The sequence below is a fragment of the Corapipo altera genome, unplaced genomic scaffold (genome assembly GCF_003945725.1).
Source record: "Corapipo altera isolate COAL_440 unplaced genomic scaffold, ASM394572v1 2c, whole genome shotgun sequence".
Taxonomy (NCBI): domain Eukaryota; kingdom Metazoa; phylum Chordata; class Aves; order Passeriformes; family Pipridae; genus Corapipo; species Corapipo altera.
In genome coordinates, this window is record NW_020884923.1 from 6,643,638 (window position 1) to 6,665,506 (window position 21,869).

The 21,869-nt window shown below is 38.6% G+C and overlaps 1 protein-coding gene across 1 annotated transcript in view; it reads right to left on the bottom strand.

Annotated features, from left to right (window-relative positions):
- SMYD3 (SET and MYND domain containing 3) overlaps window positions 1-16,509 on the bottom strand; it is a 383,658-nt gene extending 367,149 nt beyond the window's left edge. Inside the window, exon 1 of the mRNA XM_027657423.1 lies at window positions 16,318-16,509. Within this exon, the coding sequence (XP_027513224.1) occupies window positions 16,318-16,481 (164 nt within the window). The 5' untranslated portion in view covers window positions 16,482-16,509. The remainder of the gene's footprint in view (window positions 1-16,317) is intronic.
- Between the last annotated feature and the right edge of the window lie 5,360 nt (window positions 16,510-21,869).

The window sequence follows — 21,869 nt, forward strand, 5'->3', positions numbered from 1 at the left end:
TCTCTATGGCATACTAACAATTTATTATTTTCTTTTCATCTGATATGTATAACAACCATGAAGAAAAAACATCTTTTAACTAGAAATGACACTGAATTGACTCTGGCAGAAGTTAAGACACAACTCCTGTAACATTCAATTCCCTTAAAATCCCTACTCATATAAGGTATCTGTCAGCAGAAAGAAAAACAGCTGGCAAAGCCTTTTTTTATCAAATAAATCTTACCTCACACAAGTGTGTCACATGATCACCTAACTGCTCCACTATACTCTGTATGCTTTAAATTAATTCTGAGCCAGCAAAACCATTTCACAGAAAATTCTATGATCACAGGAATGATCACATAAAGACGAATAATGTAAAACATGCTCAGTTATTCACAGCAGCCACAGCTGATATATATGGATTTTGTGCACAGCCTGTTACAACTGAACATGGAAGACTACAATACCACCTCATATTTTCTTAATAAAAGCCACAATTCTGTTTTTTTGAAGTCTCAGGTCACTTTTTATTCATTCCATATAGCAACAGCATATGTAAATTTTATATCCCATATCACATATTCAAAATGGAGGGAGGTTTTTTAAAGTAGAATCAGCATAGCTTTTTCAGAGCCTGATTCAACCTTCATAATATCAGTTCTTCATAGTCATTTTGTTTCTCATTAGCAAATTCATTTCTTAGCTGGCAGAATAATCATCAAATGCATCAAGCATGAATAGCCAGAACAAGCAAGTAATTACATCTTAGATTAGTACAGAGTTTTAGATTATAGCCAGTATCTACAGAAGTAGCTTTAAACACTTCAGCACTGTAAGAGGCTGGTTCCCGATTTAAAACCTCAAAACCTGAGTATCTTCTAGTCACAGAGTGATCCTTATTCATTGTTCACATTCTGCTAGACAGTTCCCAATAAAACAGATCAATCATTTGAAGATAACTTTGCATTTTAACATTGAATATGCCTCCTCATCTGCCAGAAAGATAACCATATTAGTATCCTCCTGGACAAAATGTCCAGCACACAGCTAGATAAACACATCATGTGGTGAGTGAGCAATTGGCTCATGGGTTGAGCGCAGAGGGTAACAGTGAATGGGGTGAAATTAGACTGGTGACCTGTCACTAGTGGGGTTCCACAGGGCTCCATCTTCGGCCCTGTGCTCTTCAACATCCTCATAAATGATTTGGATGCAAGATTGGAGGGGATACTAAGCAAGTTTGCAGATGACACAAAATTGGGAGGAGCTGTTGAATTCCTCAAAGACAGGGAGGCACTGCAGGGAGACTTTGACAAATCAGAGAACTGGGCAATTACCAACCATATGAAGTTCAAGAAGGGAAAGTGTCAGATTCTGCACCTGGCATGGGGCAACCAGATGTACATGCAGACTGGGGAATGAGATGCTGGAAAGCAGTGCCATGGAATGGGACCTGAGGGTCCTGGTTGATGGCAAGTTGAATATGAGTCAGCAGTGCCCTGGCAGCCAGGAGGGCCAACTGTGTCCTGAGGGGCATCAGGCAAAGTATCACCAGCCGGTTGAGGGAGGGGATTATCCTGCTCTGCTCTGCACTGTGAGGCTTTACCTTGAATATTCTGTGCAGTTTTGGTCACTGCAATATAAGAAAGATATTAAGCTATTAGAGAGTGCCCAAAGGAGGGCAATGAAGATGGTGAAGGGCCTTGAGGGTAAGCCGTATGAGGAGTGGCTGAGGTCACTTGGTCTGTTCAGCCTGGAGAAGAGGAGACTGAGGGGAGACCTCATTGCTGCCTAAAACTTCCTTGTGAGGGGAAGAGGAGAGACAGACACTGATCTCTTCTCTGTGGTGACCAGGGACAGGACCTGAGGGAATGGCCTGAAATTGCATCAGGGGAGGTTTAGGTTGGATATTAGAAAAAGGTTCTTCACCCAGAGGGTGTTTGGGTGCTGGAACAGGTTCCCCATGGAAGTGGTCACAGCACCAAGCCTGACAGAGTTCAAGAAGTGTTTGGATGATACTCCCAGGCATGTGGTTTGATTCTTGGGGATGGCCTTGTGCACAGCTGAGTTGGACTCTATGATCCTTGTGGGTCCCTTCCAACTTGGCATATTCTGTGATTCGGTGATAAGTATTGAGGGTACATCCAGGGGAGAACCTGCAGATTAAAGCCAGTGTGTCTGAATACAAGGAACTAACCCCAGCTTACACAATCAGGATGATTGGACTCCCTCCTCATCCTTCTGTTTTGAAATTTCTGCTTCTTTCCCAGTTGGGTTGTGTTTTTTTGAGTAATCCTGCAGAGTTAATCTCCAGAAAAACGTCATCCATCCAGTGTCGTAGGATGGTATCAAACATGAGGAAGGAGCAAAGGTATTGAAACATAAGTGCATCAACAATAACGAAGACAAATTTGTCAAAATCTTCACTTGCTATTAAAAAAGAAAAAAAAGGGGAGGCATATCTGAAGATATAAATTACTGAAAACTTCTCAGCATTAGGCTGTTTAATACACCAACACTCAGAGAAACAGTCTAAATAATGTCTTTTGGTACCAAGAGGGATTCACATTTTGTATCAAAAATGTTACACAGAATAGTTCACAAAAGTAGAGGGGGAAAAAAAACAAAACACCATTAAAGAAAAAAAGGCAAAACAAGTACACATTTCTTGCACATACACTGTATATAAATCAGGCTTTAAAATTCAATCTTGATTTTCTAAACAAAATTCAAATTCGCAGTCTAAGTTTTAACCAGATGTAACCTTAGCAAATTAATTATTTAAAAATCCTACAGTCCTGAAAAATGCTGCAGGCTTACTCTTTTAGGTCTTCTGCAAATAATAGAGGAAGAATTCAAGAGGGAAAAAAAACAACATTAAAGGGGTTAAATAAAAAAGCAACTCCAAAATATATGGAGATCTAAAGCATTCATTTTTCTTGTGCTAGGCATGTGAAATGCACATTTCACTAGTGCTGAACAGATGTTCTAGTTCTCATGTACTCTTGAATTTTCTAATTCACCACAGTGTTTTACAGAAATGAAATGGCAAGAGTAAGCACTCATTTCCTGAAACTTGTGTTCAAATACTGATTAGGTTACAAATGAAATGAAACAGCTCAATCCTACAAGATGACCCATTTCCTGCACCTTATGTCTAATGTCTATTCACTTCAACTGGAGTGGGTACACCTAAACACCTCCTAAGGTCAAACTTTATGTTCACTGAGAGAAGAGAGCTACAAACCTAATGCTCACTGAGAAATCTGTTTGCAACTGCAAAAACATCAATCTAATTTAAAATTTCAGATTAGCTGAAGCACATGGAAGGCACTAATCAAAATTAGTGCTGAAGAGCACCAGTTCCTATTCTCTTGGAAAGAGATACACAAGTGTACTCCAACTGCCTAGAAAACAAAAACAAACTATCATGAAGCCAGAGTTAATTTAATTTTGGTGGTTTTCACTCAGCTTTTCTTGCTGCTGGTCATTTTGCAAGTGGATAGAGAGACTTAATTTGTTATTTCTCCTTTTTTTTTTAACTTACCTACACAAATAGATAAATTCAACATCTGTCAAGAAAGATGAAATTGTCTAAGTGTAAGTTTCTACAGCCTAACTAAACACAGTTTCTGTGTCTGGCACTGATCTTTTCAGTGAGCATGTTTTCAGTGAAACTGAGCATGCAATTAAAAAACCTGAGGTCACTACTCACTCTCTTTAGATACATTAGCTTTTCAAAGGTTTAGAATTTAAAGGAGCTGATGGAGAATGTAAGTCAAATGCAACTAACAATTGTTGCTTAGGTAAAAAGAAAAGCAAACTGAATAGTGGTTTTGTCTGATATAGGGAAGTAATTTTTTCCTGGATAATTCATGTGTTAGGCTAATTCTAGAAACAAACTGAAGTTACTGTAAGTTATGTTTTCTCCAGACATATTTTTAAGTCTCCACACTAAAGAAACAAACAAAACAAAACAAAAAACCCAACACAAAAAAAAAAAAAAAAAAAAAAAAGAAGAAAAAAAACCCCCCCACACACACCCCACCAAACACCACCACCGCTCCCAATCAAAAATATATCCACACACCAATTAGGCATTTTCCTGCTTACATGAGCAATTATGTATTTTAGTAAGGCTTTTTTATTATTATTTTAAGCTTATTTCTCATTATAAAAAAAAATTCCATTATTTGTGTTTTTCTTACTTTACTCAAGCTTTTGCTGGCTACATTCTCACATTAAAACCAAACAAACAACCTCAACCAAAAAAACCAGACAGAAAACAACCTCTCTTCCCATGTAAAACATTAAGTGTTGCAAAATAATCATACCAAAAAGCCAGCTGTAAAATAAAAGCATACCTCCTCCTATTCTCACACCACATGAATCAGCAGACACTACCATATTTTCTGTGGTGAAATTTCCTTTTTCCTTTCATAAATCTAATATAGTTTCCGATGAATGTATTGTAAAGCAGTACAAAAAAAGAATGTTTTTAATCATGCCTATCACAATCACGTTCTCATTCATTTCTTCAAACTACATTGATCCTCTTGGATGTTCAATCCCTGGGCTGCTACTACCTGTGCTCAAAACATCATCCTGGAAAATTTCTTCATGTTTTTGGAAAACAACTTTCTTTACATGACACATGAGCCCTCCCTATGGAAACATTCTGGCCCTGGAGTGCCCCAAAAAAGAAAGCCGCAGGTAGTCTTGGTCACTGGTGAAGCCCTGACAGTTGCTGCAGAATTCAAGCAGTGAAAGGAAACCACAGTTCCTGAAGATAGTTATAGCCAGGATCTGCTTGTAGCATGTAATCCAGAAATAACATGGAGCACCAGGCCTCCACACAGAGCATGCAGCAACACCTGCCTTAGCACCACCTACATCCCACTCTTTGGGTGTTTAAAGCAAAGCACGAGAGCAGCAGCTGCACTGACATCCCCCAACCCCACAGCATAATTAAGAGGCTCACAGTCCTTCAGCCTGAGGAGGAGGGACATTTGCTTTCAAATAAACTCTACTGCTGAAACAGGTTGAGGCATTAGACTGCATCACTGGAAAACATCACTCTTCATGGACAGTTCTGTAGAAACTCTTCATGGACAGTTCTGTAGAATCACATCAACATACAGTGGTTATGCTTATGGTACACATTTGAGAGTCAACTTTCTGTCGAGTAGGCTTTGTCAACACACACTTATGCAAAATATGAAAAAAAAACTAATAAAAAGAAAAAATTGTCCAAATGGTTTTAATTTTTTCCAGTAATCGCTATGACATTTTTAAAATGGAATAAAATATAGTTTTTATATGAAGAGTTCCTCCAAAAGTCTGATATTGAAGCCAATACTGTAAAACTCATTAAGTAACAGATCTATTTGATAGTCTACCACCACCATATTACCTTGCAGTACAGAGTGCCAGCAGTAACTACTGCTCTAATATAACTTGCTTCCTCGAATGCAAACCATATTTATGTGTTAAATACATCATCAGTAACTTTAAAAAAAAAAAATCAAGAAGAAGGAATTAATGCATTTTTAAAATTAATTTAATCTAAAATTGGTTGGGAAATAACTTTGCAGAAATAAGGACTAGATTAAACACTGTTAAAACATAATTCATTTATTTCAGCTACAAGGTAAGTTTAAGAGAATATAATTCTTCCATTTAAAATACATCCAGAAATTTGTATTGCATAAGCAGCACATATATGCATAAAAAGAAAACACACTTGAACATAAAAAAAAATGCACTTTTCGAAATTACAAATTCTAGGAGCCATACAAGCTGAAAAAAATTAAAACCTTTTCCTGTCTTTATTAGAAATTCTGATAGAAGATAATTGCAGGAACGAGTCCACAGAGATTTTTTTTGTTCCTTACTGTGAACTCACATCCCCAACAGCAGTAAACAAGATGTACACATGTCAAGGACAGACTTTATTTCATAGGTACAAACCCGGGAAAATTGGAGGTCATTCATTTTCACCAATCAGAATGCATACTACAGACTCATGACAAGATAAAACACCTGCTCTATTAAAAGCTACTAAAAATGTGTGGCAAAATTGGAAGCATTTCAAAGCTGAGAAAAGTTTTGCTTGCAGAATGGGGCAGGATGGCAGAGGAAGAGAAAATTTCTGTTCTGGAGTCCTGGGGGAAAGCACAGCCTGGAATGACATTCTTAAACCTACAACCACCAATTAAACATTGTCTTAAGGCAAAAATTCTACACAATGAGCTTATGCATGCATTGCAGTTTGTAGCTAAGTTATTATCTGCAATAAACTGATAACTATTCATTCACTTCTAAGCATAAGAGACAACTGGCAAGCTATTTCATGCCTCAAAGAATTTACAGCAAAAGGGAGAGAGGTAAACATACAGCGCAGGTGACTTTGTATCTGGAAAATAAAATGAACATTTAAAAATGCCGTTACCTTCCAGCTGTAAAATAGATCAACACTGACATGTCCCAACAAATGCAGATTTTAAAACCAATACTGAATTTTTATGTGCTATAAGCAGAAAAGCAATTCAATTAAGAACAAACAGCTATTAGGACTTTTTAATGGAAATTAATTTTATTATTAAGGCCTATAAGAAAAAGTACCAAATATGTGCTTTGCAAGCAGCCCTAACTACAAGGGTCATAAAATAGTATGTGCACTGACAGTTACGGTCTGTAAGACTCCATGGAGGAAGGTTAAAAAGAAGATATGAAAATTAAAAATTAATAAGTCTACAGTACAGTTGTTCTGAACAGACGTATTCCTAAAGTCACAACTACCAAGGCAATCTCTAAAGGCAAGATCTTTGGCTCCATAATCATTTCTGAAGCACTTGGGAGTTCTGTGAATTATTTCATCTGCCTCAAAGCAGATTAGGGGAAGGAACACTGCAGAAGTGACTGGAGCCCTACATCAGCTCCCCCCAGCAGAAAGCCAAACATACTCTATTCTGTGCACACCAAACACTGACATTGCTGAGAGTTACCTGTTCAAAGACAAAGTATGTCCTTTAATAATCCAACTCCTCCTGAGACTCAGAAACAAGATAAGAGGTTAAAAACAACTTTGAAGTAGGATATTCAGAATTGCAGGTAACATCCATGTTCACTGGTATGGACTGTGATACTTGTGCGCTCTTCTACCACCAGGTAGCATATCCAGCCTTGCACCAGGATGCAAACAGCCACAGGCTCTCCAGCCATGTTTAGCACTGGTGCTTTCATCTCATTGCTCTCCTGACCAAATACAAAGACAAAACTTTCTACTGTCCAGCTCAAAATCCAGTACCCTCCACACCAGTTTGCTTACAAGATGCCTACAGACCTTTTCAATTAAAAAATCCTGTCCACTTAAAACATTTCTACCCCCTCCTTAAGATGCTTTCCAACTTCAGGAAATTCAAATCTTGTACAGAAAATACGAATGTCTTCCCAGTTCTGTATTTTCCTCTTCATTCTTTCAAATGTTCCCACAAATCACACAGAGGGCCACAGCCTTGTAACTTTCCAGGGAAAACTAGGACTGCAGGTCTCACCTTCCCAAATCTCCCTGAGATTTTTATACATACATGCAAAAATCAGAAAGCATATTTCATAACTCTTCATACAAAACATACATTGTTAACTTCAGCTTCCATCTGCTAAATTCTTTGATTTGGTAATTGATTTATATCACAGTATCTTCCACAGAAGACCAGTACTTTAAAAAAACTGTCATGTTCTTCCTTTATGATCAGTTTTTTCCAGAAAGATTTAATATCCCTTCTTCTAAGAGTAGCTCTCCAGGTTACGTCTCCTGAGTCCATCTCAGGTAAACAATTTTTCACACTGACATTTTCTTTAGTCTGTTGTAATTCACATTCCACTGGCCCCTTTTCTGCTCCTTGTATGGTATCAGTTAAGCTGCTTTTTATCACACGTACACTTTTTTCTTGGCCCAAGGACAAGTAAGTTTCACAGCTTTTGAAAAAGTTTTGCATGGCAAAGCTTTCAGCTCTGACAGAATTAGGATGTATTTTAGGAAATTTAAAAATCCATGTTAATTCTAAGTATACGTATAAACCTGTTGGTGTTGAACTTTTTCCTAGTAGTACTATTAAATTTATAGCAGATATGCTTTCTGCTGCCAATAATCACTTTTAAGATGTTCCATTGGGTTAAGGTCAAATACTGTCCTTAAGGTGATATAAAAATACATAATTAAAATATTTTCTATTTTACATGCTATCAACAACTGCTAAATATATGGGTGAATCCAATAAACTTCAAATCTCTCTCAAATAGGTAATCAAGGAAAGACCTTATTAAATTTAACAGACAGAAGAAGGACTCTAATCCTCCAATTATGTATCTGAACTACATCTGTTGTGCTTCTCGTACATGCATTAAAATACACACGTACATGAGCAAGACAAATTAAAAAGAGATGAGCACTACCATTTTTTGATTAGATTGATCCCTTGCCCCAAGTTGTGTTCAAAGACTGTCCATGAAGGCTTCATCTGGTGGCAGAAAGGCAGAAAAATGACAACTGGTCCTTACAAGTGAGAAACCTTACAACAAGGTTATGTTTACTTAAAACATAAGTAAAGTGACAAGTATTATTGCAAAGGGAATTTCTAGAAAGGCATTGAATACCACCAGAAGGGTAAATGTTTCCTGAAATACTGAATAAAACAAGCACCATCAAAATAAAATCTTGACAAATACAATAACTTCCTAGTCAATGAAAAATTAGTTGAATATCTAATTCAGCACACACATACCACATTCCACACATTCATTTATTATCCTAAATTCCATAAGGGGCATTAATTCAGCACAAGTGAATCCAGCCTGTGTCATATTTTATATACATGCAACAGGATTCTCATGTCAGTCCACTTTTCAGTAGAAAGGTGAATCCAGTAAGACAACCCTGCACCAAAATTTTCACGAAGTCTTTAGGGGGGTCTAATTGTTTTGCATACAATGCTCAGCAAGTCTGCACTCCTTATGAAGTTTCAGTAAAAACCTAATTTAAGTAGTTTTGACTCATCAAAACACAGAATAAAGCACTAACCACATAAAACAGTCAATGTAATTTAATCAAAGTGACTGCCAAAGCAGCAAAGGCTATTAAATGGCAGAAAAAACCCATATATAAGCAACATACAGACCGATCACAAGTCTAGTAAAATACTAGGTATTCATTAGAAGTGGAAAGATTAACTTGTTTCAGCAATTGGGTTGCTAACTAAGAGCCTTTTTAACTTTCCCACTGTTTTTTATGCCTGATCTGTCACTCTTCTTAGTGCTCATCAGCACAATTCACCTACCGTCTTAGCCACAGAAAAGGACATTTTCAGAGTAAGAGATACTATCATCTGCTTATTCTGTGGAATAAAACCAAAACTTTTAAAAAGCCCAAAAAAACATAATACTGCAAAAGATTTTATCAAAGATAAAATATATTTCGTTGCTTTATCTGTTTTACACTTGATATCACACATATCTTGTGTGGATTACTGCATAGCCTCTTTTTCCTGAGGCAAAGACTTCAGATAAATCAATCATCACATGTTGAGTTTCATATAGTGTTTCAAGAAATTGTTTCTATGTCTATTCCATCTGTTGTACAGTTATTTTAACTACTAAGATTGTTTTAATATGACAAGAGGATAAAATTCATAAATAGCTGAGTAGCCAGTCTCATTTGCTAAAACAACACAGACACTCATGAACCTAAATCTCTGAAGTGGTTTTCTGTCCCACTACAATTTTTCTTCTTAATCTTTCAGTCTGTTTTTGCTTTTTGAGAAATCTGGACTAAGATACTTTCAACAGCTGGAGGACTTAAGAGTCAATGCACCACAGAAATCAAAGCCAACTACACAAAGGACAGACTCACATCAACTTTCACTCAATGCTTAAAATAACTGTATCCAGAGTTTGATCAAAAAAACTCAATCTTTTTTTTCAGAGGAAATTAAACTGTATGCACTAGTCTGGCACAAGCTTTTTCATTCCATACAATATTCAATAAAGATTTCTAACACAATGATCTGCAAAGTGGTACTCGAATTTATTTCTCACAGACAAGGTACCTAGAAATGGAGGAGGTAAAATTTAAGAGATATACTTTTATACACAGCAAGTCTTCCTTGGTACACCACTTATCTCAGAAGGAGTCGCAAGCTCTGTTTCTGTGATGGAAAATAGCAGCCAGGCCACAGCAAGAAGAGGTGTTATAGTTTATCTTGCCAGGGAGAAGTAGTACTTAAAACAAAGAAACAGCAACAACAACAAAAACACCCAAAGACAATAGTCCAGTTTGAACCTTTATATTACAGTGAGTTGCTTTCAAGCTTTTCTTGACAAATAAATAAAACCCAATTTCTGCCCAAAGCCCAAAATACACTGAACAAAGATTTTACATACACAGGAAACACACATCATTTATTTTGTCCTCAACATTTCCTGAGACAAGTCTCTCCTCTTTGAGGACAATGCTTCACCAAACATCTTGTCTCAACTTCTCTCTCTCAATTCTACCTTCCCACTATCAAGAATGCCATCACCACAGAACTTGTCTTTTCAGGTCATCAGTGCACACTCCTAGCAGTTGAATGAGCCATTTGAATTAAATTGTATGAATGAGCCATATTTGTGTGAATTGTAAGATAGGGTTTATAGCTGATAAGACTGTTTTCACTCCCTCTTGTTTCTTGATGATGATCTTTTATTCATTTTCTGCATTTCTACATCACAACCACTCCTAATCACAGCCTCACAAGTAGTCTTCCTCAACACACTTGCTGGCTTTTTTCCTTTGAATGCTTAAACCTGATTACATAGGCAGCACACAAACTCTACATGAACGCCTGGGGGAAGCCCTCCCCAAGTGAAGTCAGAAGTTGTGTTTCCTACCTACTGACACCAGGATCAGGTACTCAGAACTCAAGAAGATAATTTAAAAGAATATTCAGTCTTCAATTTCACTTAGACTTGAGCAACCAAGCTAATAGCATAACAAGCCCTAAGGTGAAGGCAGCTAGTAGCTAACATGATAAACAGGAAAGCTAAATATTGCACAAATAGGGGATTATAGCTTGAGTCAGCATAGGAATTACTGGTGTTCAACCAATTGTGCCACTTGGTGCCAACCCTACAATCATCAGGACACCTCTGGGAATGATACAAAACTTTAACTTGGCCTCTAAAGAAAATCTCCCATGCAGCCACAGAGGTGCTGTGAGAATTGTGACTGCACAGTAATAAGTTGATTCAAGCGCATTAAGATTTTTATATTTTGATGAAGTATGTTTTCTGCCAGTTTATCCCTCTGCATCAGTATATCATGGGTCATATAAGAAGTAAAGTGCCGAAGGAGAAGCAGAAGGTGCATGTAGGAAGGAGAGCAAGGACTTGGGAGAGCAGTAAGACTACCTGCCCTTCCAGCAGCTCCTAGCTGACACACTGGGTAAGTTGTCATGCAGATCCATACCCCACTTCCAAACATGAAGAGGTGTGGCAGAGAGACATGCAGAAAATTCTACTGGCCTCCCCCATATAATTTTGGATAATTCAAAACAGCTGTTGCAACTGGTTCTGAAGAAGACTACATTCTTCAAGGGAAAACAACATCATTCTATACACGATACAGCCAAAAGTGGCTTTTGAGTATAGCCACAATGGAAGCAGTGTAAAACTTTGAACAACTTACACATAATTAAAAACTCTCTATGGGAGATATCTGAAACTAATTGTGTCACTACATTAGCTAGAAGTTACCCTTATTTTAATAACTCATGTTTTCCCTTGTAGTGCTAATTATAATTTTGTACTTGCACAATTACAATTTACCCTAAGAAAATGCATACTAAAGACAGTCCAATTCACAAACTTGTTTTCATGGTTTTATCAATAACCACAAGCAAAGAATATTTATGCAGAGTATATTAATATTTTTAAACATTAATATTATAGACTGCACTATGCGGAACAAAAATATAATATCAGGTATGTATTGCAGATACACAGTAAAGCCTAAATTGAGTAGAATCTTCAATATCACTACAACTTAAATTGTCAGTCACAGTTTGACAGGACAACATTTTTGACATAATACCTTTCAAATTACAGAGCAGTATGAGCATGGAAACTGTAAACACAAAATCACAACAAGGTAATAGCTTTAGGGCTCTTTAAAGCATGGCTAAACTTAAATTTTCATTTTCCATAAATGACAGGCATGGCAATAAAAACTCTTAACTGGGAGAATTTACTCTTAACAGTGCCTCTCCCTTTTCTGTTTTTCCTGTTATTAACAGGAGCAGAGCCAGGTTGGCAGCTGAAGAAATGAACAACAGTCTCAAGACCACAAGACAGCGGAGCAAGGGAAGAAAGAGATAAGCAGTGACCCAGACCTTACCTGAAGCAAAACCAGAGCATTCAAAGCAGTAAGGAGGCACTGAGCGAAGATCGAAATATTGTGCAATGGAAAGAAGGGTTTATAGCAAACAGAATCTCAATTACACTCCCAAAACAAGTCTCCAAGATAACCAAACTGCTGGTCAAAAACACCTGCCAAGGGATATTCCTAACAGCAACGCAGGAAAATCCTGACCACTCTAAAGGGTGCTGTGAGGGAGATAAACCAAATCAATGGGCAGATTAAGACAACTTATTCTGAATGCTATCCTGAATGCCAGAGCTCCCTTTTCCCTACCTTCAACCTGATTCTGAACAGAAGGAAAGGGAGATGGAGTGTGTAAATGGAATTTCTGCTACAGGCCTTCTCTAAATGAGATACTGCAGGAAAGCAGAGTCTATGGTCTATTTTCCTCACTCTTGCAGATTTTCCTGGCAGCATGGGACAGCAGCCTGAAAACCACTTCTATGGCTCCGGCTGGCATGAGGGTAGAAAAAAGCATTTTTGTCCTGCTTTTTGTAAAGTACTTCAACACTGTGGTGGTAAGATGACATGGCGGAGTGAAAGTCTCTTCTCAGGAAAATGCTACCTTTTTTTAGGCTATTAGTCATTCAGCTACAGTTAGAAACGTTTCTGTTGGTGGTGATGTGCGATTTCTGAGGTCTTGAGAAACATTCTCACAAATTTACATAGAACCTGAAATTATGATACTTTGTATAGCACGTCTCACATACAATTTTTTTTCACATCCTTTGCTCCTATTTCACACTAAATCAGTTATATTAAGAGACAGTGCTGCAATTGCACTCCTACCTGTCAGAATGCTGCATCAAGTTACAGCATTTAATTCCCAGGATTATCCTACCTTGGAAGCACAAAACACACCTGCTCCTAATACTCATCCTGTTTCCACACTGCAATGGAACACTAATAAGATTTTTTTTATATTCCTGTACTTCATAGGAGGTTATACAGCTTGAAAACTACTCAAAATCTGTCTAGGACTTTGACTCACTGAAGGAACATGAAACATGCTATACTTCTCATATCTTAAAAATGTTATTGACTTACTGACATGGCACCAAGTCATGCTTTAATTAATTTGTGTGGCAAGTTTTATGTGGCAAGAATTATTTTCTTAGATATGTTTCAGGAATTTTTAAAACCTTGCTATTCCATTGTATAAACAATCACGAAACTACAGTACTCTAGAGGGAAAAAAATCTTCTTTATCAAAATTCGTACTTCAGAGCAAATATTTACTATGTATCCTACTTCAGGATAGTATTTGCTTAATTGTTAAAGGAATATAATTCAAACAGCTATGCTATCATATTAAATCAGCTATAGTAGAGTATTTTAGCCCAGACTTGTATAGAAAAACAACATGAACCTCTTCATTGGAGAATATATTTTCTATTTATATACATTTGAAGAAGAAATCACAGAAGGGGAGAAAGTTACAAAAATCTACCATCTGATCTCCATATAACATAAATCTAAAAACACTGACCAAAATTTTTAATTTCACTATGAAAACAGTTCCAATAAGGTAAGGAAGGGTTGTTAGTTTTTCTACCATTAGATGCATTGACTATATATATATATATATACACACATATATATAAACATTTCAGTATTTTAAATCCATAATAACATTCACTTTAACTGAGGTATGACTAAGCAGAACTTCTGCACTATCTGAGCTTTCCTCTCTGAAACAGAGCAGCAAACTGCCCCCAACAGCCATCCTTACCCTGCATTGATACCTCAGACCCTTGCTGTAAGACTCGGCCAAGGTCATAGAGAAAGTCAGCACTGTAATAAGCCTGTGACCCCAAATCCTGGTGAGACCTTGCTGCCTCTCAGCAAGTTGTCCAGAAAGAAAATATTCTGCACACCATTACCCATCTTCTGCCTCACCCAGCACTTGTCACACAGTCAAAAGCTGCATCAAACAACATTTCATGCTACATGCTGACAGACAAAAGCAAGTTTAGAATTACTCTTCACAGTGTAAAGCCTCAAACATTAATTGCATATATAATAAGATTGCTAACATGCTAAATCAATGTCAAGAACGAGATTTTTTTTTTTTATTTGCGTTCCTGTACTGCCACCTAAAGATCAGACTGAAAAACAGGAACAGAAGAGGACAACAAGACTTTTATCTGTAGTCCTGAAAATGAGCAGTAATGATTTTTCTGATACCTTGTTTTGAACGAAGATCACTCCAGATTCAACCAGATTCATGAAAAAGTTCGATTCCACATTCCAGTTTAGCAATACTTCACTGTTTTTCTAATTTCCATCCATTACAAAAAAACCCCAAACATTGAGATCTGTGTATGGATCATGTATGGATTTATTTACTCACTAATTTAATGAAGTCCATTCAATAAAAAGCCACTGCCTTTAAGAAAGTCCCTTTGGACAGTCTTATCTATAAACTCTGTCTGGCCACAGTATATTTTACAAAGGAAGACTATTGGTGGAAAAATATTTTTAACTTCCTTATTTAACTTTTTAAATTTAATTATATCACCATTGTGGAAAAAAAAGAATAGATAACCTTTCACGATATAACAAGTTGGTAACACTACTATTTCTCCCAACAAAACATGCCCTGGTTATCCATCTACATCCAAACACTTCAGATTTGTTTTTATTCCACCTGTTGCTGCACTCAACCCACCTTCCAAAGTCTGCAGCCTCTCACAACTTCAAATTGAAAAGATACAGACAGTAGCCACCCCGAAGGACTCTGATGTCACCAGTCAAACTTCATAAATATATTAGCTAAAAATCTGTTTGCTTGGGGTTTGTTTGAGTATGCTGAGGCAAGATGCAAGCGTGACCTGGAATACATCGTCAAATTTTTCTCTGAGAAAACGAGGACACATTATCTTAAACCAGAAGCTAAGGCGTCCTGAGAGAAAAAGGACACAGAGCAAATCACAGTGACTGTTTCAACATACAAAACTTAAAGTATTTTTAAAATAAAATAAACCAGAAATAAAACAAACAAACAAAAAGCTAGCAGTACTGGATTTTCTGCTCTTTTCTTTATTTCTTGGCAATTATATTTGGGTTTGGATTACCTACCAATATGTTTCAGGTCTTAATACACAGATCTACGAACAACTCATCACAATGTGGCTTGCTGGGAAATTGCTAAAGGTTAGAAAACAGGTTTGCTTGTTTGTTTCTAAACAAACACAGAAAGGTTACGCGAGTTTGTCAGTTTGCACCCGTAAGGATGTGGGGGAAGACGGAAGGCGTTTATTTAACGCATGTCTCAAAACCACGTGCTCCTTAAACGGGATAAATCTGCGCGGTCGACAGGAAGCTCAATTAATATTTTATGAAGGCTGGCGCCTCGTCACCTCTGCGAAAGCCCAGGGCAGAGTTCCGTTTTGTCCCCGCCGGGCTCAGGAACACCTAAGGGAAAACTGGAGCCTCCAGGTACCGCCAGCCCAACGGGAAAACGCCGCGGCGCAGCGGCGGCGCAGCGGCAGCGCACCGAGCCACGCCGGCACTGCCGGCTCCGACCAGCCCGGGAAACTCCCACCAAATTCCGGGCGTCCGGGAAGAGGCGAATGCGCAAAAAAAAGCCTTTTAAAAAAAAAAAAAAAAAAAAAAAAAAAAAAAAGCCCCGACTTAAAGGAGCGGCTGGAAGCAGCAAGTCGCGCCCCTCAGCCCCGGCGGCACCTGGCTGCCGAGACCCGGCACAGCCGCCTCCTCCTCCCTAGGAGAGAAACCCACATCCCTCCCATCCCGCACAGCACAACCATCTGCTCTCCGGGAAACAGAGCCCCCCCATCCCACGCCGCACTGCCCCGCCCCAGCGGAAGGGGCGGTGCTGCCCGGGAAGGGTGGCCGTGCTGTCCCGCAGGTACCTGCGCAAGCAGCGTTCGCATAGGCTGCCCAGCTGCTCCTTAGTGAGGACGTAGGCGAAGGGCTCGGCGCGGTAGAGCAGCTCGCCGGGCCGCACCCGCCGGCGGGAGCGGAGGCCGCTACCCTTGCCCGGGCTTGGGAACCGCTCCAGCGCCGCCGACTCCATCCTGCCGCGCGCGCCGCCACGGGGAGAGGGGAGCGCGGTCGGCCCCGCCCGCCGGCACGTGACGCGGTGCTGCCACCGCCATCTTAAGTCAGGGCCAAGGCCGGGTGGGGCTGCAGAGGTTGAGTTGAGGTTGTTCGTACTCCTGTGTCGTGGCACAGGAGTGGGCAGGACAGCTGCACTGAAAGGCCGTGGGGCAGAGGGCAGCCCTTTGACCGAAGAGGGGGTTAATAATACATTTAACAGAATCCCAGAATGAGTAAGGTTGGAAGGGACCAGAGTGGGTCATCTGGTCTAACCTCCCTGCTCAAGCAGGGTCATCCTAGAGCACATTGCACAGGTTTGTGTACAGACAGTTCTTGAATATCTCCAGTGAGGGAGACTCCACAACCTCTCTGGACAATCTGTTCCAGTGCTCAGTCACCCACATATTCAGGTGGAACTTCCTGTGCATCAGTTTCTGCCTGTTGCCTCTTGTCCTATTGCTTGGCCCCACTGAGAAGAGCCTGGCTCCATCCTCTTGGCACTCTCCCTTCAGATATTTATACACGTTAGTGAGGTCCCCTCTTACTCATTTTTTCTCAAGGCTGAACAAGCCCAGCTTTCTTAGCCTTTCCTTGTAAGAGAATTTCAATTAACACATCACCCTGTGATGCCAACTGCAGTGGTTGTCAGTGTTTCCATGGTCAACTACAAATAGTATTCTGGAGTTTCTCCGGTTGCTGTAGGACTTTGTGGGTTGGTTGGTTTGTTTTTAAATGGAATGAGGGGCAGTCGTGAAATGTATAATCGTAAATCTTGTTAAGCACAATACAGGAAGCCCTTGTGATGCAGACACCTCACAGCTGCATCAAGTCAGCCTCAGAAGGAACCTGAAGCGATAGGAAGTCCATTAGCAGCCACATTAGCCTTGTCCAGCACCATTCCTGATTCATTCCTGTACCCACCCAACTTCAATGCTGACATGGAACTGCAAAAAAACACAAATGAGGACACTTCGAGGTTGCATCCCCGCAGCTTTGTATGTAATGGAGGGAACTTCTCCAGGTCCTACTCAACCCCAGCCCAGGACCATGTCCTCCAAGGGGCTGCAGGCAATCAGAGAGCCCCTCAAGCCAGGCAGCTGATGAGTGTTAACACAACAACTCTTCTTCATCCTTCAATGTACTGCAAAGGAAAATCATACTATTTTTGTATTGACACACAAGGGTTTCTCAGTGAGTTTTCTTCACTGATGCAACATTGAAACCAGCATAAAAGAGTCAGATCTGAGGCAGGGGCTTCATCATGTGTATACCCATTTGTTGCAAATGATACACCTTTCAGTTCATTATCTTGATCAAAATATTAAACAGTTTGGTTCACAAAGGAAGAGATATGAAAATGATTTTGTCAAAAAACACCCCAAAATAGGATATTTTATTTATGAACTAGCATCTGGATATATTTCTGGATCTCGTTGTGATCTGAACACAAAGAAGTATGGCTGGGCCAGAAACTGCTGGGTACCTAATCTCTGGCAGTGTTTGTCACTGACAATGCACCCCATACACCAAATTACTTCCTGGCAGATCCATCTGTTAGAGGGACCAGGTAAACGACAAGGGGAAAAGAAAAACACTTGCTGGATTAACTAAGACAGCTAATCTGAAATGTTGATGCTCAAAGCCCCTGAGATGATAAATTCTTTCTCTGTGGGCCTACATAGCTTTTGTTCATTTATGAGATTACACACTGTGATGCAAATTTACTTAGTCTGGTTTTCCTCATTATGCCTTTAGAGGGAGCTAGGGCTTGTGTTTTGGAAAAGGCAGTTGAGTCATCCTGTCAAAGCACAACGAGAAGACCTAGCAGTTCTGCAAAACAGGTGTGCGTTGCTAAAACACACTCAAGTTTTGTTCTCAGTAATGATTATTTCAGTTTGCAATTGTTTTCCTCCAAGTTGCAACAAAGTAATCAGGAATGACAGTATAAATATCCAAAATACTGCTATTGGGAAGAATCATGTCACAAAATTTTCACAGAAAAATTTATTTTAACATTCACTTAAATGCTGCAGTGATGTAATTCATTACCAAAAGAACTGACAGCAATCTGGCTGTCAGTGAAATTATTATACACATTACTATGTTTATCTTTAGCCCTCCTAGCAAATTTTTTAAAAGTGTTCAATTACAGTGGTGGTGTGAGATTCTCAAGAATTATCCTTAACAGTTATTAAAATATTAGATGGTTAGCTCTGTATTTGGCTTGTATGCTTTACTCCTTCACCTATGTGATCTTCTGCATTTCCCTGTCTATGCTGTTTTATCGAGTTTCTAAGCAGACATTGCCCAAAACCTGTGACAAAAACAAACCCAGTAATAACAGAAGGTAACATCTATACCTATTAGTGCATAAATTTAAGAAATGAATAGTCAAACAATATGCAAAAAGCATAAACTTCAAGTCCTACCTGTGAACTGCAAAAGGTGCACTCAGGGAAGAGCTAATATGAATATACATTACCAGAAATAATTTTCATTATTTTCTCAGTTTTCCATGTCAGGTTTTCTCACTCACATGTCCCATAACACAACAAGTTCTCGCAAAGTACAGAAACATATCTGAGGGAATGACAGTCTACTGTCTCTCTCACACACAAACAAAATTAAAACCACAACCTTGAAGAGCCCAGCTACTCTAGCAAAACCAAAGTATGAATAGCTGAAGGGACTTCCATCAGTTTGGCATAAGTAAAATAAGCCACAGAAGCCCAAGATCAGCTTTTAGCTGACATCACATTTCAAGTGATGCAAAAGCGTAATTGTAGTAATAGAGTTTTTTTAGTATGGGTAAGCTTTTAACACATCATAAACATTTTCATTGCAGTGTTGGATATTTTGACTTCTGTACGAAGAGCTGATTCTGGATATCAACATCTACATGGTATAGGCTGGTCTGCCTAGGAGGGCCATTCAACACAGTCTTTAAGCAATGGTGATCAGTGGAATGCCCAGTTTGGATGTTTTTGAAAATATCAATGAGAATTTTCTGAGAAGCATAATGATACTCAGGCTATATATTCCAATAAGTGGTTATTTAGCCCCTGACTATATGTAGTTGAAGTTATTTCCTGTTATCAGTATGGTGGTTTTATATGACCAAGTCATACACTGGACCTAAACAAGTCAGACTTCTCAACAGCTATTTGAAGTGCATGACACATTCTGGACAGAAGCAGCTCTCAAGGCATGTAATGAGGGCACTTTTGTGGGAAATACCACTTAATTGTGGCTGATGCTGCTGAATTAGTCATACTTCCTTGCAGCCAGGAAACACTGTAGAGGAAGTTTAGCTCTTCTATCTCAAGACAGCATGTTTTACAACATGAATTTAGAGAAACAATTGCAATAATGAAATAATTCACATTCTGCTCTTTAGTCATAAATGTGCAATAGCCATTCCAAACAACACAGAATCGGAATTTTTCTGGGAGCAAAATATGGCTCAAAACACAAAATTTTGGATTGTACAAAATCTGTGTTACTAATGGCCTAGAATAGCTATCAAGTGACTTAGAATAGCTATCAAATAATGAGTTGAAATCTTGTAAGCACAGAGAAATCTTTTATGAACATGTGTCTCTTGAAGAGGTCTCTTCACTTTCAATGTTGGTGTGCTAATAAAAAATTGATTCTAGAATGTAAAATTAAAAATCACTGCAGAAGTATTTTAAGCACAAAGTCATAATAAATTTCACTCACAGCAACAGATTTTATCTGTTAATTTTTTTTTACTAGGAACTTTACAAAACCATTCTACTGTTATTTGTGTCTTCCCTGCCTCAATTTCCTTCAAACGACAGAAGCACGCTTACACAGCTCTTAGCTGTTTCACCTATTTGGGGTCTTATGAATAGAATCAACTACATCAAGGGTTGAAGACTTGCTTACATTATGAGTAATTGACTATTTCATTTGGTGTTTCTTAACTACTCCTAATTTCCCTTGGGCTTCATATGTTTGCTGCATGTTGCGTTCTATCAGCTGGGGACAGCCAGCGTTCCTAATTTTAGCAGTGACGTTAAAACAGCCCACACAGGGAAAGACGCAGTAGCTGTTGAGAAAGGATACAATGTGAGTGAATAAACATCTCCCACTGACTTCTTGTTCTTTCTGGAAAAGTTACTTGTTATTTCCATTTTCTCAATGTTTACAGAAGAAAGGTACAGGTTTGCTAATTAAAGGCTTGCAAAGCTCAGGTTGGAATTTTCAATATGCAGCCCCACAGATTGCGTTCAGCCTGACAAAACAATTAATTCAACATGTTTCTCAGGAAGCCTCAGGTTCTTCCTGTCGCACTTGAATGTCTTAAACTACACCACACAATCTGTTTCTCAAGTTTTATGTTGATATTTCTATCAACATTATCACTATTACCTGCAAGGCTGAGCTCTAATTATTAAAATGCTCAGTGCTGAACAGGTCTAGTAGCCAGTATATACACATTCCACCTTAACAACCCCTTACAACCACATCTACTACGTTAATTACTACAAGGTCACAAACCCTTCCTCTGGATCAGAAGTGAACTGACTATAGAATTCAACTTGACCTTCTAATTCCAAATTTCTTATTGGCAAAATTTCTTATTAACTGGGTACCATAAGGACCAAGTTTACTTCTGTTTCTATTTGTGTTTGTTATGATTTGAATATAGTTAATAATAAAAAAATTAGGCAATTGCCATCACAGTCATGTAATTTTCTTCCACAGGCAGATGGATGGTACAAATGATGAGCACCATTGGAAAAGACTTAGCATCTCTAAAGTTATCATCAGCGTAGAAACTATGATATATAGGTGCTTTAATATGGGATGCCAAAAGCCATTTTTTGGCAGCTCCTCTATGAAACAGTATTGGAAGAGCAGGTGCAACACTTAAAAAAAAAAGTGTTTTACCGAGTAGCTGTGTCATGTGTGGTTCACGTTTCAGAGGTTTGTGTATTACATTGGTCTTGGGAGAAAAGAGAAAATAAAAAAAGCAACCACAACCCTGCAGTTTGGAAATAATTGAAAGGACTAGATATACTGTGGACCTTCTCTGAAGTATGCATATGAATGTTGTAATCTCAATCTCATGCAAGATCACAGATTTGAAGACAGAAAAACATAGGAAAAAATAAATTTGCACCAAAGTTTTCAGCTAATCAGTGTAATTAAAAAAAATCTATTACTTTATATCTTAAATAGATATATCTTAAACATATCTTAAATATATTTAAGATACTCAGAACAACTGAATTGTGCAACATTTTCAAATGTCGGTGCCTATTTCAAAATACTATTTCTGATTTACTGTATCTGGCACAGTAACTCACAAATTAGTGCACTTTCAGAAATGGGAAAC